The sequence below is a fragment of the Peromyscus maniculatus genome, chromosome 7 (genome assembly GCF_049852395.1).
Source record: "Peromyscus maniculatus bairdii isolate BWxNUB_F1_BW_parent chromosome 7, HU_Pman_BW_mat_3.1, whole genome shotgun sequence".
NCBI classification, from domain to species: domain Eukaryota; kingdom Metazoa; phylum Chordata; class Mammalia; order Rodentia; family Cricetidae; genus Peromyscus; species Peromyscus maniculatus.
In genome coordinates, this window is record NC_134858.1 from 101,836,135 (window position 1) to 101,862,893 (window position 26,759).

General features: G+C 44.1%; 1 protein-coding gene and 1 non-coding gene across 2 annotated transcripts in view; one reads left to right on the forward strand and one right to left on the reverse strand.

Annotated features, from left to right (window-relative positions):
• Nucleotides 1-18,715: 18,715 nt before the first annotated feature.
• Trnak-cuu (transfer RNA lysine (anticodon CUU)) lies at nucleotides 18,716-18,788 on the reverse strand. The gene has a single exon. It is a non-coding gene; the product is annotated as a tRNA-Lys (tRNA).
• A 3,087-nt stretch (nucleotides 18,789-21,875) lies between these two features.
• The window catches only part of Nphp3 (nephrocystin 3), a 38,699-nt gene continuing 33,815 nt past the window's right edge, over nucleotides 21,876-26,759 (forward strand). Inside the window, exons 1-3 of the mRNA XM_042281531.2 lie at nucleotides 21,876-22,310; nucleotides 23,816-23,941; nucleotides 24,886-25,036. Of these exons, the coding sequence (XP_042137465.2) occupies nucleotides 21,930-22,310; nucleotides 23,816-23,941; nucleotides 24,886-25,036 (658 nt within the window). The 5' untranslated portion in view covers nucleotides 21,876-21,929. The remainder of the gene's footprint in view (nucleotides 22,311-23,815; nucleotides 23,942-24,885; nucleotides 25,037-26,759) is intronic.

Consider the following 26,759-nt stretch of genomic DNA (forward strand, 5'->3'; position numbering starts at 1 on the left):
GCCTTGGGGGAAATTCCATTGACATGTAGCTAAATAGTTGTAATATCAAACTGCCTTCTAAGTATCTGTATTTGTACCCTTAGACAGAGGCTACTCTCAAGTCTAATCAGAAGCCTCTCCTTGCAGTGCACAGTGGTGAATGCAGAGTTCACAGCTGCCCGGTGCTGAGAATACGTGACAGGAGAGAGCTCAGCCCTAAACTAGTCATTTACTCCATCCTCTCTAAGACTCTGGAAACATTCCAGAAGAGGGATAAGAAGAATAGAAGAACCAGAAGACAAGGAGAAGGACAGTGAAATACCACCATCTTGACAAGACACAATCGATGTAACTATGGACTCATGGCAGCTAAGGTTATTTGCATGAGACAGACCCTCCTAACAGTCAGTCATGGACAAGAGAGAGGCTCATGAGACCCTACCCCTTATTGCAATAGACTCTAGGTGAGAGGCTGCCACTGTCTTCAGCTGTGTTCCCACTGGTGAACCTTCCAGGCTTCAATGGATCATTCCAATCCCATGTCCATACAGTCTTGGTCAAACCCGGGGGAACACAAGCCAAACAAAAGGACATGAATTTGGGGAAGACAATGGGGGGAGGGTGACTACACAGGACTGGGAAGGAGATAACATGGGACAGGAGTAACAGCATTATATACATGTATGAGATTTTCCAAGAACAGATTTAAAAAAGAAAAGGAATAGATACACCACACAAATACAGAAAATATCCTAGGCCATGTGTCTGACAAAAGACTTATATCCAGAACATGTAATGAATTGTTAGTAATAAGTTAATAATAGCAATCAATTAAAAATAGGCAAAGATACCATAGACATTTCACAAAGGAAAATATACAAATGACTAATATGCAAATTAACAAGTAAAATTAAGAAATTATCTACATCGTTAGATATTAAGGAACTATACGCTAAAGTCCCTGTGAAGTATCAGTTTACAGTCCATGGCTAAAACATACATGGCCTCTTTGACCCAATAATTTCACCGCTAGACATTTACCCAAGAGAAATCCAAACTTCTGTCTACTAAAAGAACTAGAATAATACTCAAAATAGTTTTCCTCACAATAACCAAAAGCTGAGCCCACATGTGCCAACAACTCACAGGAGAACAACCCAATTCTGATATATTCCTGTAATGGAATCCTATGGGTCACTAAAAAGTAAGGAACTGCTTACTACACAGCAACATAGTCTTACAGACATGATACTGAGTAAAAGAAACAATGAAAGGAACACACTAAATTACGTCATTTCCATACATTTTTAAAAGAGACAACACTATTATAAGGTGTGGTAAATAGCTTTAATTGTGAAGTTGGCAGAATCTAGAATCACTTAAGAGAGGGGTGTGCCTCTGGGTATGCCTGTTTAGGATTATCTTGATTATATTACTCGATGTAGGAAGATCCATCTTATTTGTGGGCAGGATTATTCCCTGAGCCTGTTGCCTGAGCAGGGAATCCTGAAGTATACTAGCATGCATGCATCACTTTCTGCTTCTTGACTGGGGATGAAATGTGTCCAACTTCCTCCAGCTTCTGATGGTGTGACGTCCCCCATGATGGACTGTCACCTGGGCCTGTGAGCTAAATGAAACTTCCTCCCTTGAGTTGCTTTTGCCAACACCTTGAGCCTGAACAACTCAACCTCTAAAACTCAAGAAATAAATAGGTGTTGCCTGGAAAGCAGGGAAGAAAGGATTAGGGTATTGTCTGGGTGGATCAAGATGTCCAATAGCATCTTGCTGAGCACGCATTTGTCTTCTAGGGCTACTATACCAAAATACCACAGACAGGTAGCTTAAAGAACATCAATTTATTTCTTGAGTTTTAGAGGTTGAGAAGTTCAAGCTCAAGGTGTTGTTTGATGCTGAGGTCCCTCCTTTGTGTGCCCAAGGCCTTGTTCTCCAGCTCTCTTCCTGCAGCCCTGAGGGGCAAAGCTCAATCCTTACAGTCTCATATACCTGCTGTGGGATGTTCTGTATGTCCTGTGGGAGCCCGTTCTCGGGTTCCTCGTGACTTTACCCAGCAGGTCCGCATAGAGGATGATTAGGACCATGAGCCTGAGTGCAGGTGTCTGAGGTGGTCTGCACTTGGCTGTACTGGGGGATGGTCTGTATGTCAAGTTGCTCTGATTGGTCAATAAATAAAACCTGATTGGCCATGGCTAGGCAGGAGGTAATGGGCAGGACTAACAGAGAGGAGAAATAAAAGAACAGGAAGACGGAAGGACTCACTGCCTGCCAGCCGCCCGCCAGAACAAGCAGCATGTGAAGATGCCCGGTAAGCCACGAGCCATGTGGCAGGGTATAGATTTATAGAAATGGGTTAATTTAAGCTATAAGAACGGTTAGCAAGAAGCTTGCCACGGCCATACAGTTTATAAAGCAATATAAGTCTCTGTGTTTACTTGGTTGGGTCTGAGTGGCTGTGGGACTGGTGGGTGACAAAGATTTGTCCTGACTGTGGGCATGGCAGGAAAACTCAAGCTACATATACCCTTCATCATCTCCTTATAGTCTCTGGCACAAATACCATCAACCTGGGAATTAAGGCTTCAGTAGCAAATCTGGAGTTGACACAATTTAGTCTTTAACAGCATGGCCATCCAAATAGATCCATTTGTCAAAACTGTACAGTTAAGGTTTGTTTTTCAACATTTATAAATTATATCTTAAAATTTTTGTAAAAAATAGCAATTGAGGATTAGAGATTGGATTTAAGACTATATAAAATAATTATTAATTGAAATAAAATTCAAATAGTGAATGAGTTGTAGCTTGGGTGATGTGGAAGGATTCGTTATAATACCTACTCTGTCTATTATACTACATTCTATTTACTTTACATATGTTTGAGATTCTTTTAAAATAAAAGGTTTAATAATAAAAGAAAAATATCATGCATGGTAAACAATGCTTTCTTGGTAGAGACAACAATTCTGTGTGGCATTCTCCTAAATTAAGATCAACCTCAGCTCTGCCTGTAGAGAACGTCTCAGGCAGGGCACCTTCTGAGATCGGCTTATGTATTGATGGATTTTTCTATTGCTGGTGTGAAACCCATGACCAAGGCAACTTAAGAAGAGTCTATCTGGGGTCACAGTTTCAGAGGGCTAGAGTTCATGATTGTGGAGGGAAGAGAGGGCATCAGGAACAGGAAGCTGAGGGCTCACACCTTGAACCACAAGTACAAAACAGAATAAATTCAAAACAACATGAGTCTTTAAACTCCCAAAGCCCACCTCCAGTGACACACTTCCCCCAATAAGGCCACACCTCTTAAGCCTCCACAACAGCACCACCACCTAGGAACCAAGTGTTCAAATGCCTGAGACAATGGAGGACATCACATTTAAACTGCAGCTTACTTCTCAGGGATGGATTCATCATATGGAGGTATTATAACCATTTATAAGGTATACATTCAGGTTACCCTTCCTGTGATAAGCTACTTGTCATTACTTTTTACCCTTATAATTTAACTTTTACTTGTGGAGGTAAGATTCTATGGGCCAAGGTAGCAATCATCTTCCAGCAGAATTTTTAATGGAAGTCTTTTGATTTAGTGGGTTTTCTGAAAGATTAATATGCTTAAGAAGATAGATGACAATGTGGAGAATGTTATGAAATGAAAAGACTATTTCAATGAATTAAATTAAAATTCTAGTACAGTGAGCAAATATAACTAAATGAGTAAATTCAATATATGAATTCAATAGATTATTCTAAAGACAAGTAAAATAAATATTGCCAGAGCAAAGAGAGTTCATTATTAAATATTCAGACTGTAGAACAATCTTAAAATTCTTGCAGAGAAAAAAAATGAGACAAATAAAATAGAGTAAAAAGGTCACACATATATTTAACCAAAGAACTAGAAGAAGGAGAGGTAGGGAGTGTAGTGAAAAACAGTATGTGAAGAGGGATTGGCTGAGAATTTGCAAAAATCGTCAAGCTGAAATATCAAACCAAATTCCAAGCAAGATGCCCATAGTCTGAAAGTGAGAGCTAACAAGAAAATTTTTTTTTAAAAAGCACCCAAGAGAAAAAAAAAGAAGCATTTAGCTTCAGGGACTCAGCAGCAAGACTTAGGGATGCCTATCAAACAGAAGTGATGAAAATTATGGGACTGAGACTTAGCCTGTTTAAAATAATAAGGAAGGGAAGAAAAAGAGAACTGCCAGCCTAGACTTCTACAGTCAGCGAAAACATGCTCCAGGAAAAAAAGTGAAATAAAGAGAATTTAAGGCCAACAAAAGTGGATGTGTAGACGTTCACTGAAATGCTACAGGTACACAGATTTTCAGGTACACCAAAATGGCCCCAAATGAAGCAGGGAAATGTTGAAAAAAAAAAAAAAAAGGAACAACCACACAAAGAGGGGTTGGCCATAAATATGAATGAGTCTTGACACATAAAGATGATTATAGCATAGGACTTAACATTATTACAGAGCTGAGACGTATCACAGCAAAAGCAAGCACACACACACACACACACCAATGGAAGTGGGGTAAAGGAAGGTTACCTTTTCAAGTTCTATCATTGCTGAGAAGAGCTCAAATGTTGGTAGCTCATGGTACACTCACACAAGCCATGGACACATGATGAGATGACTGGGGGAACAACGGAGGAAAACAGGAGTGTGCAGTGAGCTAGCATAGAGAGGTAAAGTGATAGTTTAACACTGATGGCTGATCTAGAGGAAACCAAAGTGCTGTGATGGCTAGTGTTGTCAGTGTGACAGAATTTAAGATCACCTGGGAAATAAGTCTCTCAGAATACCTGTAGGGGATTATCTTGATTGTTTTATTTGAAGTATGAAGATGTGCGCATTCTAGGCAGTCCCATTCCCTTTGTGGGATTCTGAATTGGATAGGTAGAGAGCTGATAGAGAGCTGAGCAGCTGCTCTCTGTCTCTCAGCTGTGGATACAATGTGTCCGGCTGCTATGGATACAATGTGTCCGGCTGCTTTACCTGCTGCCTCGACTTCCTTCCTGACACAATGGACTGTACCTTGAACTGTGAGTTAAAATAAAACATTTCTCCTTTAAGTTGCTTCTTGTCAAGATACTTTACCACAACACCAAGAAATTAAACTAAGATTTATTTATTATTAACTTTTTTCTTTTCCTTTTAAACAGAAGCAGAACTCTAGAATTTTTAGATGTATGCATGAGAGAGGAAAGGGAGAGAGCAGTTAGTGTTGATAACAAATTTCAAATATATTAATGTATTGACTTATGTAAACATTGTATTTAAATCCAGGAAGCCACAGAAGAGAAATTACCCAAGTTATAACTTTTTGATAGAGCTCATAAAATGTGGGAAATATTTCTAAGAAAAGAAAAGGAATTTCAGAAACATAGCTGGTTCTGGGAAAGCCAATTTTCTCCTAAAAGCCAAACCTTCAGAATAATTTAATGTTGTCAGGACCACAAAATTACTTTTCAAGCAATGATGGGAAGCCTGAAGTTTTATTTCTTAAGGTAAAGATGGATCTAATTTACTCAAAGGATGTTTGTTTCTAACCCAAGGAAAGAGGACTTGATAACGTGCGTCTGTCCTCTGAGGCTTCACTGTAGCCATGTTCTATGACACTGTACTAGAATTAAAATTGTCTATGTATTAGTAATTGAATCTCCTAGTATAGAGTTCAAAAGCAAGGTTTCACTTTAATCTATCAAAATCTCTTAGAGAGAGTTATATCCCTCCCTCCCTTGACGTGACTGGAAGTAGCTGGCATCCCAGATGTTCCACGCACCGAAAGTTCAAGGTAATTGAAAGTGTTCTGACGAAGGGCCACTAGTGTATTTTTAGAGGAAGCATAGCCAGGGAAGGTGGGTCACACCTATAACCACAGCATCGAGAAGGCTGAGACAAGGGCATTGCTGCAAGTCTGAAGCCAGACTGGGTAAGACAGTGAGTTCCACGCCAGTCTGGGCTGCAGAGTGAGAGCCTGTCTCAGAAATCCTTTACAGCAGAAAACGAACAATCCTGCGTGAGAAACGGCCTGCCCCAGAAGGAAAAACAAGGAAAGATTTTAAGTGAATCGAAGTATCTCCTGGGGTGAGTCTGCTCTTCTCTTGTCGGTTTTTTGTTTGTTTTGGTTTCATTGTTTAATTCCCCCTCCATCCACTGGAGTCTGGTTGACTACCCTTAAAGAAAACTGACTCTCCTGCCCTAGAAGCCTTAGAAGGCATCAGTCATCAATGGCTTCTCAGTCGGAGGGGAGGGGGGGGTAAGGCCTTCCCCATCACTGCTGAAATGGTGATTGCCTTGATTCTTGCTGTCAATCCCAGCTCCGTGAGTTCATGAGCCCAGAAGGCAGTTTTACCCCCATCCTCCTTGACCTCTGGCTCTAAAGATCTTTCTGCCCCATCGTCCACTCCCCTAAAAGAGAATTATGGGTAATCACGAAGGATGGAAAGTAACCTGTGTGAGGTGTAGAATAAGGCCAGGGCAGTGAACTTGAATCTCCAAAACTCATTCTGGAGACCGGAAATCTCATGAATGTGCTTGAGTGGGTCTTACGAGATCCTATTGATAGGTCACAAATGGAGGTAAGTTACTAGATTTGAGGGGAAAGACTATGGCTGCTACTTGGGGGGACATATTAGAAGATAGGCTTTTGCCAGGTATAATGTGAGTGTAAGTGGATGTTTTGTGGAAGAAGGCACTGGACAAGGAGCAAGATAAGAACAAAGAGAGGGATGAAGTTCAGTAGGGGGCTGGATTCAAATATCACCTATCCACACACAGCAGCTGACCTCACAGCTAAAGATAGAACCATACAAAGCCCAGAGCTGGGAAGTGCAGGGGGCACAGTTTGGGGGAGAGTTCAGAGTCCCACTGAGTAGATGAAACTTTAATTATAGGTAATAAAAAGAGATTAAGCAAACTATTCCCTATGTGTTTTTACAACCTGTAATTTTGTGCTATCAATTAATGCTTCTTCAAGGCGAAAACCGGATTCTATTCTGGTCATGTTTCCTCCACCGTAGAACATAACCTTGCCTTCCACTTTCAGGGTGGTGTTTGTGTGTGGGCAGGGAGTGTTGCGTTTTCATTTTGTATATAGGTTTCTGAGGGTTCATTTTGTAGCCCAGGCTGGTCTTCTACTCAGGATCCTCCTGCCTCAGCTCCCAGAGCACTGGGCTCCACACAGGCACACACCTTCACCATAGCCTGGTTTGGGGTACCTCCTTGTTGTTTGCCTGGTTTGGTTTCTACTGGATTCGGTTTGGTAACTAATTCTGGTATTCGTTGTTACCTTTTTGTCATTGCTGTTGTGACCAAGTACTGAAAAGAAGCAACTCAAGGAGGAAGGGCTTATTTTGTGCCAGGATTTAAGAAGGGATGCATGGAATCATGGGAAAAGCAGCTGGTCCAAGAAGCAGAAAGCAGTTAGGAAGTAGATCCATGCTGTGAAAATCTCAAAGTCTCCCAGTAACCCATTTCCTCCTGCAAGTCTCCACCTCCTCAAGTTTGACAACCTTCAGAAACAGCAGCTCCTCCTGAGACTGTCCAAACCCGTGAGCCTTTGAAGACAGTTCACACTCAAACCACAATAAACAGTAATGTCTACTAAAGTGATGTTTGGAGGCAACTCAGATGCTACCAAAAAGAAACTGGAGAAAACACAAAAAAGTGGACAGTCATCCTGTGTTTACAGGAATTAACAGTTACAATGTTCATAATGACAAAAAGCAATCTGCAAATATTATATGATCCCATTAACACTCCACTGACTCCTCACACAAGTAGAAGGGGGTGGGGAATCCTAAGAGCCATGTCATACCACAGAAGACCCCCAAAGCCAAAGCTATCTTAAATGGAAAGACCAAAGCTGGAGGCATCATGCAAATGGATTTCAAAATCTGCCATGAGGCTAGAGTAATCAAGGCAAGAAGATGCTGGCATAAAAATAGGGATGTAGACAAATGGAACAGAATGGAAAGCCCAGAAATAAACCCATGAGTTTGCAGTCCTGGCTACTGACAAAGGTGCCAGGAACACACAGTAGGGAGAAGGCAATCTCTTCCAGAATGGAGCTGGGGAAACTAGATGGCAGCATGCAGAAGTAATGAGATTGGATCCTGCCACACCACAGGTACAGAAATCAGCTGGAAAGGGGTAAAGACTCAAATACAAGCACTGAAGCCGTACATCAGTGAGGAAAGGGAGGAAAGCTCCTCGATGCTGCTCTGGGCACTACTTTTCAGGCAAGGCACAGGAAACAAAAACAAACGGAGACCAAGAGGTTACCATTACCACCGTTAAGGTTTCTGCAGAGCAAAGGAGGCCATGAAGAGAGTGAATCCAGCAGCTAGGGAGAGACTGCATGTGCAAACTCTGCATCTGCAAGAGGTTAATGTCCTGAATATACATGGAAGCCAACTCAACAGCAAGATAACAAATCGCCTGCTTTTAAAACGGGCAATAAACCTAAGCAGATAGTTCTCAGAAGAAGACCGACATCCGAGAGGTGTGTAACAAATGTTCCACATCACTAATCAATAGGGAAAGCCAGCAGAGAGCAGTGCAGGAGCCTCTCACATCTGCTGGGCTAACTGCTGCTGAAAAGATGACAGACAAGTGTCGGCAAGGTTGTGGAGAAAAGGAAGTGCTCACACACTGCTAGTGGGATGCAAATTAGTGTTCCCATCATGGAACCCGGTGCTGAGGTTGCTCAAAACATTAAAAATAGAATGACCAGATGATCCAGTCATCCAACTATTGTGTGTATACCCAAAGGAAATGAAATCAGTATGTCAGAGAGACAGCTGTATGTCCATCTGATGACATTATTAATAACAGCCATGAAATAGAATCAGCCTGGGTATCCAAACAGAAGGACAAGTACCACATGATCTCACATGTGGGATCTGAAAAAGAACTAAAGGAGAAGTCACAAAGTGGAGAGAAGAATGGCCTCATGAATGTGGAATCATGGGCAGGGATTAGAGAGCCACTGGTCAATGGATACCAATTTTCCGTTAAGCTGGAGTAATAAATTCAAGAGACCTATTATGTTATGATGACTATAATTAGCAATGTGTTATATGCTTGAAAATTGCTAATAGATTACAAGTATTCTCAAAACAGAAAATTTATGTATATATGTTAATTAAATATATATAGCCATTCCATAACATATACATATATCAAGATAGCATGCTGGGCAAAATTAATATGCACAATTTTTATTTGTCAGCTAAAGATTAAGAAAAAGAAGGCAAGCTGGATGGGGTTGGTACACAACTCTAATCTCAGCACTTAGGAGGCAGAGGCAGGCAGATAGATATCTGTGAGTTCAACACCAGTCTAGTCTACAGCCTGGTTGGAGTTCCAGGACAGTCAGGGCTATGCAGAGAAATCCTTTCTCAAAAGGAAAGAAGGAAGGAAGGAAGGAAGGAAGGAAGGAAGGAAGGAAGGAAGGAAGGAAGGAAGGAAGGAAGGAAGGAAGGAAAAGAAAAATGATGTTTGCTGCCTTTTAACCTCAGAATTCAACAGACCCATCTCTGCAGAATGGTCATTCTTGTGTTCAAAATAGAATAGCCAGAACCAGTGAAGAGATGCTATTTTAGGATGCTGTTGTCTAAGTGAGAGATGCAGATACTCCAGGGTTCTGTCAAAGGGGCTGAATCCTAGTAGACTGCCAATCAAGGCATCTCTCAGTCTTCTGAAGATGCAATACATGTCAGTGTTGTCTCTTTCTCATTAGGGTTCCCTGGCTATGTTACATAGAGAAATGTATAGAGCTAAATGCAACTGGGTTTGGGGGTGGATGCTTGTTTTTGGTTTTGCTCTGTGCATTTTCAAGGAACAAACTAGAATCAATTCAAAGTTCCTGGTTTGGCTATCTACAATTGCCATGAAGTGAACTATTATTGTTCCTATTTTCAGAGGAAGAAATGGAAAGATGAGAAGCCAAATGACACACATACAGAACTTGCTAGAATCTATGCCCCAGAAACTGTAGGACAACTTGTTCCCTGTCCTGTCCTCCATGTCTCCTCCCTGGAGCACACCTATGGGGTGTGCCCACTCTGACCTATGGCTGTAGGTGTCCTCATTTTTAAAAAATTTATTCTGTTCTATTTTAATTAAACAGGGTCACATGGGATACCAGCCAGTCTTGAACTCACTCTCTACAGACAAACTCCTGGGAAGAAGCTGTTTGCATAGGCTGATGAGTGGTAAACTTTCATGGCTATGGGGAGTTTGGGATGTTCCAATAGCCTACTTGCCACTCCTTTTGACAGCTCCCCAAATATCCTTTCCTTGCCCACCTTTGTATCAGACCTAACATTCTAAGAAACAGATAGAAACTTTCGGCATCTATTAACAAAACTCCATTGCTGTGGGATGGTCTGTATGTCAAATGTGTTGCTCTGATTGGTCAATAAATAAAACACTGATTGGCCAGTGGCCAGGCAGGAAGTGTAGGCAGGACTAACAGAGAGAATTGAGAGAACAGGAAGGCGGAGGGAGACACTGCCAGCTGCCAACATGACAAGCAGCATGTGAAGATGCCAGTAAGCCATGAGCCATGTGGCAAGGTATATTTATAGAAATGGATTAATTTAAGATGTAAGAACTAGATAGCTAGAAGCCTGAGCCATTAGGCCAGACAGTTTAAATAATATAATCATCTGTGTGTTTATTTTATAAGTGGGCTGTTGGACTGCTGGGGCTTGGCGTGACCCGGAGAGAAAACTCCAGCTACACTCCATTTCCCCATCCATGGAAGGGCTAAGAATGCTATCAGATACCATCTGAGGCCTACAGTTGAGATTCCTCTGCCTGGTGTAACTGCCCACTTTATGCTTCCACCAAGGTATTTTTTTTAAAAATGCCTCAACTTAGAGCTTCTTTGTTCTGTCACTGTTAAAACTCCAGGAAACTAATTCCACTTTGGAATGCTGCATTTGGGAAGACCTAAATGTATGTCCTGGGCCATGGTCATTCCTATTCGACTCTGGCATAAACCACCTTTTATTTCCTTTGAGGTTGAGTTCTGTTTTGTGTGTCAACAGGAGCCAAAGGGGACCCTTACCTCCTGATCCACCTCTCGGATACTGGGATCACAGGTGTGTACCACCACGTCCAGCTCCGTGAAGATCCCCTTCAAGGAGCCCATCAGGCAGCAAACCTGGACAAGGAGCTGACTGAGATGTCACCCCAAGGGCAGATGCAGTGCTGGGTTCACAGAGTCAGTCCGTGGAGAACATGCATCTGTGCAATACGTACAGGGATGGTGCTCCAGTGGTTTTCACTCTGCACTTTCTGTCCAGAGTATTTATTCAGTTCTGTGCTGAGTCAGCCACGGGCTACTTGCTTAACTTGGTTTTCCTGGAAATATGCTGAAAGTACTAAGTAGTTCTGTTGGGTTGGGGTGACGGCTCGTGAGTCAAGTGCTTGCTGTGTGAACACAAGGGCCTAACTCCCATCCCCAGCACCCATGGTAAAGCTGAGTATGGCAGTGCACCTGTGATCCCAGCCCAGAGGCAAGAGGATCCCCAGGACTGGCTAGCCAGCCCGTCTAACCAAATTAGCAAGCTTTAGATTTAGTGGAGAACCTTATCTCAAAAAAGAAGGTAGACCTGGAGCACATCTTCATTATCCATTCTTCTGCTGGAGGATATCTTGGCTGGTTCCTTTTCCTTGCTGTTGTAAATAGAGCTAAAGTAAACCATGGGCTTGTACTGCTTGGGATGTCTTTGGGGTATACCATTCAAAAACACTGTAATGACATCTAATACCTTGTATGCTGATTTTTTAAATTAAACTAAGGTGGTGCATGATTCAAGGAAGATGCCTGCCATCAACTCTGGCCTCTGCATGTACCCACAAACTCATATGCTCACACAGAGAAAAAGGTTCTTAAATTGACTATCCAACACATAACACATATTAAAAACAAAATCTATCAATTCATGATAATAAGTATTAAAATTTTATATCAATCCAACATGTGGACCAATGTAATCGAATTACAGACCCTGACATTAATCCACACACCTATGAACACCTGATTTTTAACAAAGAAGCCAAAACTATACCATGTAAAAAAGAAAGTATTTTCAACAAATGGTGCTGGCATAACTGGTTATCAACATGTAGAAGATTGCAAATAGATCCATATCTGTTGCCATGCACAAAACTCAAGTCCAAGTGGATCAAAGACCTCAACATAAATCCAGTTACACTGAACTTGATAGAAGAGAAAGTAGGAAGTAGTCTTGAATGCATTGGTACAGGAGACAACTTCCTAAATATAATACCAGTAGCACAGACAGAGAGCAACAATTAATAAATGGGACCTCCTAAAACTGCGAAACTTTTGTAAGGCAAAAGACACAGTCAATAAGACAAAACAACAGCCTACAGAATGGGAAAATATCTTCACCAACCCCACATCTGACAGAAGGCTGATCTCTAAAATATATAAAGAATTCAAGAAACTAGACATCAAAATACTGAACAATTCAATTTAAAAAGTGGGCTACAGAGTTAAACAGAGAATTCTCAACAGAAGAATCTCAAATGGCTTAAAGACATTTAAAGAATTGCTCAACATCCTTAGTCATCAGAGAAATGCAAATCAAAATGACTTTGAGATACCATCTTACACTTGTCAGAATGGCTATGATCAAAAACACTGATGACAGTTTATGTTGGAGAGGATGTGGAGCAAGGGGAACACTCCTCCACTGTTGGTGGGAGTGCAAACTTGTACAGCCACTTTGGAAATCAGTATGGCAGTTTCTCAAAAAATTGGGAATCAATCTACCTCAAGACCCAGCTATACCACTCTTGGGCATATACCCAAGGAATGCTCAAGCATACCACAAGGACATTTGTTCAACTATGTTCATAGCAGTATTATTCATAATAGCCAGAACCTGTAAACAATCTAGATGCCCCTCAACTGAAGAATATATAAAGAAAATGTGGCACATATGCACAATGGAGTACTACTCAGCAGTAAAAATAAACAATGATATTATGAAATTTGCAGGCAAATGGATGGAACTAGAAAATACCAACCTAAGTGAGGTAACCCAGACTCAGGACAAACATGGTATGTACTCACTCATAAGTGGATACTAAATGTAAAGCAAAGGATAACCAGACTGCAACCCACAGCTCCAGGGAGGCTAGCTATGAGACCCTCCAAGGGACTCATGAATTGCCCAACGAAGAAGAAATAGATGAGATCTATATGAGCAAGCCGGGAGTGAGGGAAGGTAATGGAGGGCAAGGGATGGGGGATAAGAACATAGGGGAATGGGAGGTTCAAGCTGAAACAGGGACAGAGTGGGAGAGCAAGGAAAAAGATACCATAATAAATGAAGACATCATGGGAATAGAGAAAAACAGAGTGCTAGGGAAGTTCCCAGGAATCCACAACAAAAACTCCACTTTAGACTACTGGCAATAGTCGAAGAGGGTGCCTGAACTGGCCTACTCCAGTTATCAGATGGGTGAATACCCTAACTGACATCATAGAGCCCTCATCCAATGACTGACGGAAGCAGATGCAGAGATCCACAGCCGGGTGCCAGGCAGAGCTCCAGGAGTCCAATCGGTGAGAGAGAGGAAGGATTCTATAAGCAAGGGACATTGAGATAGGAAAACGTACAGAGATGGCCAGCCAAACTAGTGGAAACCCATGAACTGTGGACCAATAGCTGAGGATGCCCCATGGTACTGAACTAGGCCCTCTGGATAGGCAAGACAGTTGTTTAGCTTGAACTGTTTAGGGGGCCCCCAGGCAGTGGGATCAGGATCTGTCCCTGGTACATGAGCCAACTTTTTGGAGCCCAGTGCCTATGGTGGGACACCTTGCACAGCCTTGGTGCAGGGAAGAGGGGCTTGGACTTGCCTCAACTGAATGTACCAGGCTCTGCTGACTCCCCATGAGAGACCTTGCCTTGGAGGAGGTGAGAATGGGGGATGGGTTGGGGGGAAGGCTGGGGGGCGGGAGGAGGGAGGAGGGGGGACCTGTGGTTGGTATGTAAAATGAATAAAAGGTTTCTTAATAAAAAAAAATTATAGCCATGAATAGAGACTACCTAAATGATAAATCCTCTTTTTGTTAAACTCAACCATTTTAACACACACATTACTTGTGAAGAGATTCAATTCTTGTTTGTCTATTGCAGACAGGACGTCAGCCAACTCTTAGTATTGTACAGTGCTACCTGGTGGCTTCTCCTTCTCCTTGACTGTTTTCTTCGATCACCTCCCTCTGAAGAAGACGGAAAACAGGCTAGGTTGTGCTGATGTAGAAGACATCCCCAACACCAGCCTTTGTACAGACATCTCTCCCTTTCCCCATCCTCCTTGAGACAAGGTCTCATGAAGCCCTATATTCACCCTTAGGATGTGAAATTACAGGCAGCCGACACCACACCCAGTTTTTGAGGTGTGGGGATCAAGCTCAGGGCTCACGAGGGCTAAGTCAGCACTTAATCAACTGAGCAATTCCCAGCCCCAAATGAGCCCTTTCTTGAGAGTGCCTATAACCAGAACCTAAGCTTTCCACTTGGATCTTTTCTATTTTGTGGTAGTTATTCAGATACTGAGAATACAATACTATGCCAAGGCAGGCCTCATCTACAGCTCCCTAAAAGAGACAGTTAACTTTATTTGGGGCTTAATAGTTCCTTCAGTCAAAAGGAGGGTTTTGTTTTGTTTTGATTTGATTTAGTAAATTTGATGTATGTTGAAAACTCAAGTATTAACCAGTGCCTCAAACAGTTCTGAAAGCCACCCAGGCTTGAGGAATGTTCCTCTCTGCAGGTCAGGACTCAAGCTCAGCTCCAAGCTTAACCCACCCAGCCACTTGTGATTGCACATAAAGCTTTATTGGAATATAACCGTGCTTTCCTTTTGTGTATCAGGTAGGCCCATTTTGTGATATAATGATGAAACTTAATAATTATGGCAGAGACCATATGACTCTAGAGGACTTAAATATTTCATATCTATTTTTAAAAAGCCCTGCTCTTGTCTGTTTCTTACCTACTTGCAGAGTCATGTTATTATTCCTGATGGAAGCTAAGTGCATCAATGTAGTCATTAGTGACTAAAACACCACCCTCTCTGGATCCTTCACAGTCACCTTCACATCAGAAAGATGATCTTTCTGAAGCATGTGATTTACCAGCCAAGTTGCTTTTTCCTAAGTTATACTGCCACCTACTGGTAGAAGTGTGAAATCACCGATAGATGAACAAATCTTCTATTAATGCCCCAAATTAGAGTCTGGCTTATGGACTTTGTAATAAGGGGCCTCACTTCCGTAAATGAAAAAAAAACTAAAGTGATTAAATGATAAGTTTTTCTAAGCTGTTTCTCCAGAAATACTCCATTGTAGCATTTCCTGACCATGAGGCACTTATTCCAAGGTGATGTGAACATTGGTGATAAAGACAGGCACCTCTCTTTAAGGTTCAAGTGAAATGCTATTGAAGACATAAAAATTTCAGATCCATTCCCTATCTCAAGCTGATGAAAGGAAATAATAGTTGGAGAGGAGAGATGCTAACTAAAGGGGACAGTGCACATGTTAGCAATAAGAAGGCAGACAGCAGAGATGAAACCATTGTTTTTCTGCCTGGACTACCTACCGACTAAAATGCTCTATGAAGCTTTTAAGAAGCAATGATGTACAGACCCCATTCCTTGGAGGTCCTGACCTAATGGGTCTGGGTTGAGGCCTGGACATCAGTTTTCTTTTTTTCAAGTTCTCCAAGTGATTTTAAACGGTAGCAAGGCTGAGTCCTTTCTCCTCTAGAGCAGTGTGTCTCAAATGATAGGACATATTCCAGGCATCATGTTTCCCTGTTCTTATCCTGCAGAGGACAATTCATAAGCTCTGTGGTGGCCGCTGGGTAGCAGATCCCTACTGAGCTTCAAAGCAATGGTGTGGGTGACACCTGGGGACTATCCTACTAAAATCATAAGGACTTAAGTCATTCCTAGCCACACTTTTATACAATCTCATGGTGCTGAGCTTGTAAGTAGGTGTGTATCACCTGAGAGATAACTGAACATGAAGATTGAAGGGTCCAGTCTCAGAAACCCAGTCTCTCTCCATTTCTAACAAGTACCCCCAAGTAATTCATTCACCATCTTTCTCTTTTTTTTTCTTCTTTCTGTTTTTTTCTCCCTCCTCTCCTTCTCCTTCATGTGGGTGTGATAGTCTTACGCTGTACTCAGGCTGGCCTAGAACTCATGGCAATCTTCCTACCTCAGCCTCCTTACCGCTCGGACTTCAATCCTAGGCCACAACACACAGCTGTCCCAAGAAATTTCAAAATCCAGAATCTGAGAACCAGATACAGAGCATCACTTTTTCTGAGTCGTGTTTTGAAGAGTGGCATCACTGCCTGTTAATATGACATCCTGTGCAAATCAAATGAAAGCATTTTTTTTTCTTCTTCAGGTGTGAGAACAAATTATTCCAAAAGTTCGAGGCTCGAAGGAAAATCAGTTTCCTTATATTCCTGACTTCCTGGATTGTGAGTGGCTCTGCTCACTGTGGGGTGTACTGAAGTCACTTGGCACCCAGATAGTAAGTGGGCTGCTCCAAACTGGGAAGGGTGGCTGGAAGTCTGCGCCCAACTGAGACTGCCACCAGCACAGGAACTCGCCAGCATGGCAGCCTTTTTATAGACTCCCAGAGAGTTCCAGGATACTATAAATGGAGTGGCCATTCTCCTGGAGACTCATCTTAGAAATGGTAACAAGGTCACTTCTACTACGGTTTATTGGTCAAAGCAATGGCAGTCTCATGTGGCCCCATGAAGACTCCCATATGCTGCCCACCATGTGCTGCACTTTGGGGCTAACACTCTGATGTTGCTTGCAATTCTTCATAATTTTTGAACAAAGGTGTGACATTCCCTCTTTGGCACTTGGTCCCACACATGTAGCCCTCCTTGTCTTAAACGGTATCTTTCAATGGGCGAAGAATTAAAAATGTCTGTAGGCAAGGCAGGTATGGTGAAGCACATCTGTAATCTAAGCACATTGGAAGTGTCCAGTGGAGGAAGTGAGTTGAAGACCAGGCTGGGCTACGAAGTGAAACCCAGTCTCAGAGTGCCGCCTCATAAGCTATCTTTTTAATTACACTGTGGCAAACACTTGTAAGTCAAGGAACAATTTTCAGGAGTCAGTTCTCTACCTCGATGATGTGAGTCTCGGGAACTGAACTCAGGCCATCTCTCTCAGCAGCAAGAGCCTTTGCCATGCCTCTGTCCCCAGAGCATCTAGCTGCAATCAGTCACAGGCCACCTGCCAGAAATTTTACTCCTCACTGTATCTTTATGTTCAATGTTACACTTCAAAATGCAGAGTAAGGTAGGTAGGTTCTGTTAAGCATTAAGAAAAAGAACAGATTATTAAATTGAGATTGGGATATATATATATATATATATATATATATATATATATATATATATGTTTTTCGAGACAGGGTTTCCATGTGTAGCTTTGTGCCTTTTCCTGGAACTAACTCGGTAACCCAGGCTGGCCTCGAACTCACAGAGATCCACCTGGCTCTGCCTCCCAAGTGCTGGGATTACAGGCATGCGCCACCACTGCCTGGCTAGATTGGGCTATATTTTTGCCATGCCTTAGGATTAATAAACATGGTGGAAATCTACTACCCTATCATACCGGGTCCCTGCTAGCCCCCTGCACATGGTCACCTTTGGCTTGCTCACTGGGTTTGCCCATTTTGACATTGATCAGTGCTTATCCAAGGTCAACATGAATATATATATATATATATATATATATATATAGTTACTTGATGAGAAAGACGATGTCTTTGTCATTGTCTCCATAGATGCAGACAGCTTCAGGGTCTCGGCAAACCTAGATTTCTGTTTGAAGAATCTACAAAGCCACTTGACCGTATTTAAAGATCACAGTGACAACTACTCTAGTCCATGAGCTCCGGGAGAACTGAGGTCCTAATAGGTCTTTTCAGATTTGGAGGACTATAGACAGAGGAGACAGAAAGTAGTAAGGTGGGGCTGAGAGAGGATCCCTTTTGGACAGAGGAACAGAAGAGGTAGAAGGTGACTGGTGGCTGCTTCCTGATTTTATGATTGTTCCGGTTTTTACCCTGATATCTGACTCCCAATTTTTTATTGATAAAGATTAATTAAATTAATGCTTCAGCTCACAGGTTGAGAGAATAGCCCCTCATGTCAGGAAGGCAAGAATGCTGTCCACATTGCATCTATGGCCAGGAAACAGAGAGAGATGGACCCCGATGATCCAGTTGCTTTCTCCTGTGCACTCCTTCTGGGGCCCCAGAGGGTGGAATGGTAGTTAGTGCCCACATTCACCTGTAGTGGGTAGTCATTCCAGCTTTGATCTGGAAGTCCCAACCCCCACTGAGGCTTCGGCAACTGTCACGCCTACAAGGCAGGGCCAAGGGAGACACCTGGAGACCCGAGATCTGGATGGGCCAGCGCTCTCTCTGTTCCTGGACCCTTGATGGTGGAGGTTGACTGAGCAGAGCTCCAGAGAACACTGCTGGACTGTGATACACCTTCCCCAGACCCCACGACCTACCTATCCCTTTTTTGTAAGTTACCCACTAAATAAATCTTCCTTTTAACTACGTGGAGTGGCCTTAATAATTTCACCAATATCTGGCGCCCAATGTGGGGCTCGAACCCACAACCCTGAGATTAAGAGTCTCATGCTCTACCGACTGAGCTAGCCGGGCCTTGGTGGTGAGAGCACTGAATCCTAACCACTAGACCACCAGGGATGGTGTCAGAAATGGGATTCAAACCCACGCCTGCTGGCCATCCCGCTCCCGCCATCTCAACTCCAGCCAGCTGCGGTCAACCAAGATCACCAGCATTCACCTGTTGTCAGTTCAACCTCTCTGGAAAATGCCCTTACATACATGCCAGAGGTGTGCCTCCTAGACGATTCAGAATCCTGTCAAGTTGACAGAGGAGATCAACCTTCACAAATGTAGGTGCAACTTACGCAGAATGGAGTTAGGAAAACGGTACTTGCAGAGTAGGCAGTGATTGTTGAAACTGTTGGCATGGGGGTGAACTTCAACAGGTATGCTTATCCAGCATTCTGGACACTGTCAGAGAAGAAAGCTAGATTTTGAAGAAATGGGAGTTAGCAACCTTGTCGGTGGCAGAAGGAAAGTGGTCCAACAAAGGTGAAGTACATGTCAAACAGGATGATGAAGGCAAAGTAGGGACTGGTTGATTTGGGCTCTAAGCAGGATCTGAACTCTCACAGTGCCATCAATTAGTGTAGTTCTTTTCTGTCATTTGTTGGAGGAGGTGGGTGAGGGCTAGTATGTAGGCACACTCATAGATGTCTTCAGCTGAGCCACATTCCAAACATGAACACTTTCAAATGAATTGTCTAGAAGATGGGACAGAGGCATGGGACAAATCAGTTGTGTTTGCCTAGCATGTCTAAAGCACTGGGTCTGATCCCCAGCCCTGCACAGAGCAGTCATGGTGTCACCTAGCTGTAATCGCAGCACCTGGGAGGTGGAGGCAGGAGGATCAGAAGTTTAAGGTCATCCTTAGCTACAAAGAAAGATTGAGAGCAGACTGGGCTACAGGAGACCCTGTCTTAAAAAGAAAAGGAAGGAAGGAAAAAGAGAAGAAATCTAGAGAACGGTCTTTAAATCTCTGGTTTATGTTGATGGAACTGACATCAGAAATTAGCAACTAAAAAAGATTTGAGAATGTAGGGAATTCTTTGGGTACTAATGATAGAGGAAATGTTTCCCCTTAGAAATCTCATGGTACTACCTGGAGAAATTAATATGTAATCCTTCAACTCAGAAGAATACCAAGGCCAGCAGAATATCTAAGGAGTCAGAGCCAAGATGACCAGCTACTTTGTTGGAAGGAGTTCAGAATCAGCTGTTCATAGGTTAGAATGGACCAGCATTCCCAGAGTTCTTTGGAGGAAAGGCTATTTGCTATGTGGTAGATGGGATGAATGAAGAATTTCACCCTTCAGCTGCTGAAAATGCTGTTAGCAGACCATTCTCAGCCATCAGTCTCCACCAGCTAAAGAGAGCAGCTGAGTATGAAGTCCTAGCCCCCAAACCAACTCAGGACAACTCTACAGGGCCATCCCAGCCTTTCAACTCTGTGCAGGGATCACTGAGGTCCTTGTTGGGAATGCAGCACAATGCAACCTCTCCTCCGGTCCAGTCTCACCATTTCCCTTCCCTTGCCCCAGGTGCCAACCCGAGCACTCCCTTGTAGATATCTTGTATGGTTATTTCTGCTTTCCAAGAAACCCGACAGTGCCTGTGGATCAAATGGGACCCTATGATCAAGTGAGCCACCAAAAACATGCATAGGTCAGTTCAAGGGCTCTGCATGGACAGATGCTTAAAACGCCACTAGACTCCTTGCAGGGGGGAGGGGTGCGGCGGGGGTGGGGTGGGGTGGGAGTAAGCAAGAGCTGCAATAAAATTGTATCACCCTTGGACAAAGGGACTTCCAGTAACGAGAAAATGGCAGATTGGAGAGAGTGGCTGTCATTTGGAAGAATTGCAATACTTCCTAGGAAGGAAAGGACAAGTATAAAGAGCACCAGCGCCCAGCTCACAACAGTGTCAGTCAAAGCCATTTCTGCCCTTTTTGTCCCGTCTAACCTTGGGCACCAGTCTGGGGTGGGTAGGAAGACAAGTTGGCAGACCAAGGGCAACCTGGAACAGAATCTAAAATGATAGCAAGTGTTCCCTTCCTGCAAACGCTATAATTATAATTTCCTTTCGTCTGGTATACGGTCCCCAGCGTTTCAGTAGCCAGGCGTTATAAAACCTGAGCTTATCAAAGGATGGTCCCCCGTGGTCTCAGGTGGTGACACTTTATAGTTCTTTCTTGGCTGGCATTATTTATTACACGCATACTGAGAGACACACTAGGCACTGAACTGCCTCTAGAGAGGAGCCCCCCTAGCCAGGCACAGCAGAGACAGCAGCGGTGGAGCAGGGGTAGGTGTGTGGAGCGATCTAGTTCTCACAGAGGAAGCGAAGTAGCTCCCTTCTCGCTTTTAGGCTAGGGCCTCCTCTGGAGTCCTCCCTTCTGGATGTCCCCGAGTATAGCTCCTCTCCTGGTCCCGCCCCAAGCTCTCAGGCCTGCCAGCTCCCGTCCGTGGTACCCACTCCGCTCTTCCCCATTCTCCTTTCTTGCAGCCCTCCCTCGATCCGCCCCTCTCTCCAGGCCCCAGCTCTCCCATAAAAGCTCTAGCCGAGCTTGACCAGCCTTGCTCCTGAAACCTGGCTCCGCCCTCTGGGTGCCGCTCTTTACCCCTGGCCACGCCCCCTCTAGATGTCACGCCAGGACCCTCTCTCCGACTCTTGACTCTGCACCCCTGCCACATTACTCCCCACTTGCCCGGTCATGCCCCCCAAACCTGGCCCCACCCCTTCCCTGGGCCCCGTTCTTCTCACCGGACCACGCCTCCTCTCACTGCCACGTCCCACCCCTCTCCAGACTAGGTCTCCTCCTGTAGCTGCATCATGCCCTACTTGTTTGTTCACACCCCTAAGATCTGGCTCCGCCCCTTCCTGGACGCCCGCTCTTCGACACCACGCCCCCTCTCCTTGCCACGCTCCGCCCCTCTCCTCTTCTCGCCAGGCCCCACTCACGAATGCTCGGCTCCCCTCCCCAGCCCCCCGCCCTCCCCACCCCACCAGCTCGGCCACGCCCCAAAGGCTAGGCCCCGCCCCTCATGGCCCCGCCCTTGGCTCCTGGTCACACCCCTCTCGCCGCGCTCCGCCCTGCTGGCCAGGCCCCGCCCTCCTTGCTCCACCTCCTCCCGGGACCCAGCAAGCTATCCGCCGCGGCGGCCCGTGGGCATCATGGGGACAGCCTCGTCGCTGGTGAGTCCCGCTGGCGGGGAGGTGATCGAGGACACGTACGGGGCAGGCGGCGGCGAGGCCTGCGAGATCCCGGTGGAGGTGAAGCCCAAGGCCCGCCTGCTGCGCAGCTCGTTCCGCAAGGGAGTGGGAGCCGGGCCCGGGTCGCTGCCTCGCGCGGCGGGCGGCGGCGGGCTGCTGGGAGCCAGCTTCAAGTCCACCGGCTCGTCCGTGCCAGAGCTGGAGTACGCGGCAGCCGAGTTCGAGCGGCTCAAGAAGGAGTATGAGATCTTCCGGGTCAGCAAGAACCAGGAGTTGCTGTCCATGGGTCGCCGAGAGGCCAAGCTGGACACCGAGAACAAGCGGCTGCGGGCGGAGCTGCAGGTAATGCGGGACCGCGCATCCTGAGCGGGAAGCGCTGGGGAAACTGAGACCCGGGTTGCCACTCAGCCGCTTGGTGGCACCACCATCCTGCACCAGCTACAAACCAAGTTGTTTTCCAAGTTGGACAGAAGCTGTTCCTCGTTTATGAGGAATCATTATTTGAGTCCAAACTAATTTCTTATCAGCATATCCCCCCTTTCAATTTCCAGTTCATTCATTTAGACACCTTGACTCAATCAACCCACCTCCTGAAGCCGCAAATGCCACACTGTGGTGAAACTTCACACAACTACTCCCAGTTTAACACATCTCCAAGATGGAGCTGTTGGCTCAGTTTTTTGTGACGTCCTGCAGATCTGGGTTTTAATGATATGATAGGAATTTTTCTGGAAACCTGATTTCACCGTTTTTTAACTGCTGTGGTTGAAACCCGTCCTTGAGATTACTCAGTTCCCTTAGTCCATTTGGTGAATCGACTCAACATTATTGTAGTGCTTTTCTAGGTCTTCTAACATATCGGCTTTAATTCCTTCAGATAGTACAAAATTTCTCAGAGCCAGAAGTCTGGAACTCTATGCCAGGGGCTCGGAGCCTCTCTGATGGTCATTTGTTTATTCCTTTCTGTTCCGTGGGAGAACTCTCTGACAGCCCAAGAGCTCCAGGACCCATCGAAGGAGAAATTAGATAAACAGCACAGACTTATTTATGTAAAAGAACGCTCCTTCCTTCTAGTCCGGCATCACTTCCATCAGGTTTTACAGAGCTATCAGCATATTATCTGGGAAGATGTTCCTACCAGCTCCCTGCTACCCTCACTTTCTACTGGTTGTCCAATGCCCTTGCCCTTGCATTTCCCACGTCTGATTTCATGTGTGCACCACTGCCCATTGAGAGCCATGTGAGACAGCAGGTAGAAAGGGGCAAGATGAAGAAGCCAGCACAGAGAGGGCTGACAGACACACAGTCACAGATTACTGCTCAGCAATCCCAATTCTTTGCATAACCTGTTGTTCCTTTCTTACCTGCATAGTCTTGAGAAAACTCTCCCACATTTATCTCACTCAGCCATGTTGACATTTACTGGAGGCCAGCCATGGATCCAGCCTGAATGGCTCAGGGGACAGTAAAATGATTAATATATAATGCCAAGGAGCACAGAAACTTTCTTAGTTAATTATTCTTCAAGCTAAGCCTTACAAATTGCATTTCTTATTCTCTTACAAAGCCTGAGGCTTAGAAAATTTTGGGAACTGGTGCAGTATTTCAAAGAAAAAGTGTTAATTTCCATTAAAAGCTCATTTGCTGAAGAACCTATTTGATAGGATCCAAACATGTTTGCATTTTTTCTATTTTACCTGAATAAAATGACAACATAGACCTGCTTGATAACTGATAAAATAGTGAGTAGAGTATTAAAAACCCTAACATGTGTAGCATATATATCAGAATTTAAAATGTGGATGAAAGTCTGTTTTTGTTAAGAAATAACAGATGAATTATTCCAGGCACTTCAGAAAACTTATCAGAAGATACTTCGGGAAAAAGAGGGTGCATTGGAAGCAAAATACCAAGCCATGGAGAGAGCAGTTACATTTGAACATGACAGAGACAGAGTTAAAAGGCAATTCAAGGTAAGTTCCTTATATTTCTATCCCCCTCCAAGTGTCACCGATTAAAAACTATTTTTAAAAAAGTTCATTTGAGCCAGATGTGGTGGCCCAAGCCTTTAATCCCAGCACTCAGGAGGCAGAGACAGACAGATCTCGATGAGTTCAAGGCCAGCCTGGTCTACATAATGAGAGGTTGTCTTGAAAAACACAACAGAAAAAAAAGTTCATCTGATATCATGATAAATAGAGATCAATTAAGTAACACACCTGAAGGTCCTGAGAGCTAGAGGAGAAAGCATTTCATGTTTTAGGTTAGATGTTGTTTATTTGATGGAGAGATGTGAAAGTGAACGTTTTCGGTGAGATATTGAAAGATAAAAGGATGGATCTTTTTCATTTTTATTTTTAATTGTGTGTGTGTGTGTGTTTGTGTGTGTGTGTGTGTGTGTGTGTGTGTGTGTGTGTGTGTGTGTGTGTGTGTAGGCACACATGAATGCAGTGCCTGTGGAGGCTAGAGTTGTAGGATCCCTTGGAGCTGGCTGGAGTCACAGGTCATTGGGAGCCACCCAACATGAATGCTAGGAATCAAAACTCAGGTTTTCTGCAAAAACAGTATGTATGTACTCTTCACCTCGGTACCCTCTCTCCTACCTCTAAGACGTGTTTCTTCATGAGATGAAGCGTTTGGAAATGTTTGGAGATATTCTGTTCTGTATTTGGTATGAGGGAAACAAATTTGTTAGATGTCACACAAGACACACGTCCATGCTGCTAGACTTCCAGTGGGTTCAACTGTGAAATAATAAGAGAAAGGTCTGGAGATATCATCTCAGAGGAGACTGAGAACCAGATGAACATTGACTTTATTAATCAGTGGATCCCCCCCCCCCCGCCCCCGAGAAAGTTGGTGACACAACTTTGTGATTATGAAAAAAGCCTCAAAATTAAATTCTATGTTTTAAAAGATTTTTAGGGAGACCAAAGAAAATGAGATACAGGACTTACTGAGGGCCAAGCGAGAGCTGGAAAGCAAACTCCAGAGGCTGCAGGCTCAGGGCATCCAAGTTTTTGACCCTGGGGAGTCTGATTCGGATGACAACTGTACGGATGTCACAGGTAAATGCATTTCATGTCATCTTACCCTCTCTGCAGAGCCGTAGTGATGCTCAGAAATTTTCATTCTCTGTGAGCAGGATTAGTGCCTGCGCTGCTCTTACAACTAGAAGAGACCTTCCAGTGTCTCTCTTAGCTGTTAGGATCTCCTGTCCTTGAAGTGTGTGATATTGTAGGCTAGGCTTCCTCTGGTCATCATTCTCTGCCAACCATCCTAGACCATGGTGTGCACATGCACGCTCTCTTTCCACACTCCTACCCCCACCCAAGGCACCCACTGCAGGTCACATCACATTTTCCCCAAAGGAAAGAAGAAAGGAGAGCATGTGAGTTTCTTTTCTTGTTGCTATGACAAAATGCCTGGCAACAGACTACTTAAATAGGAAGGTCTTGTTCCCACTCACAGTTCAAGGGCCACAGCCTATTGCTGCAAGAATGTCCCAGCACCAAGAGCGTGAGGCAGCTGATCCCGTTGCATTCATAGTTAGGGAACCCAGAGCGGTGAATCCTGCACTCAGCTTGCTTTCTCCTTTCCTGAAGTTTGGGACCCCCAGCCAGTAGGCATGGTACAGCCCACATTTAGGGTCGGTCTTGCCACCTCATTTAACCCAGTCTAGATGATCCCTCTCAGATATGCCCAGAGGTTTGTCTCTTTAGTGATTCTAAATCCTGTCAAATAAGCAATCAATTAACCATGCAGGCCTGTAAAGTGGCTCCAGGGTGTAGAGGCACTATCACTGGGGCCTGATGACCTGAGTTCTATGCCGGGGTCCCACAAGGTTGCAGGAAAGAACTGACTCCTGAAGCTGTCCTCTGACCTCTACACATGTGCCATGACATGTGCATTCCTGCGTGCAGGCACATACACACACACACACACACACACACACAGAGAGAGAGAGAGAGAGAGAGAGAGAGAGAGAGAGAGAGAGAGAGAGAGAGAGAGAGATTTGAAAAACTATTTTTAAAAAAACTATTAAAAAAACTATTTTAGCATCACAAGTAGACACCTTGCTTTTCCTGAAAGTACAACCTGAGATAGAGTCTCCTCTGCTCAAATGCCCCTGGCCAAAGCCAGCCCTAGCAAGATTGGAAAGTTGGAAAGTATCATCAATAGCCAGGCAGGCGTGTGTCCAACTTAAGTGTGAAGGGGGGGTGGGGTATGCATACTGGAATTATTTTCTCTGCAGATTATTTTCCATACAGTGATGGATTCTTTGCAACTTTGTGTAATGTGTATTTCACTGTTTCCAATGTAGTTTTGTGAGTCACTCAAAAAGTTTCAGTTTTATATAGGCATATAAAACATTTTTTCTAGCAAGAAAGAAAAGCCTGAAATCACAGGATTGAAGGCATGTTCCATGGTTCAAGAAAGTATTAATCAACTGTGATTAGTATGAGGTAAAAAAAAAAAAAAAAAGCTTTCTGTAGGTGTAAGGAGAAAATGTTGCGGTCCTCTTGTTTATAAGGGTGGTAGTATAGTCTTACAAAGGGATGCATTTGGGAGTAAGATACAGCAACTGGCAGTTCCTGCCTAATTTTCATTTTATTCCCATTGGTTGTGATCAGCATTTTGAGAAACAGATGCAGTGATCCCAACTGGCCCAGAACAGCTGAGAAAGTGCCTCCTGCTGTCACATTAGACTTACTGATTGCTTCCATATTGGCTTGTTCAAATGTACAATGTATCAAGGCTACTGTAATTATCTTGGCAAGTTAACAGAAC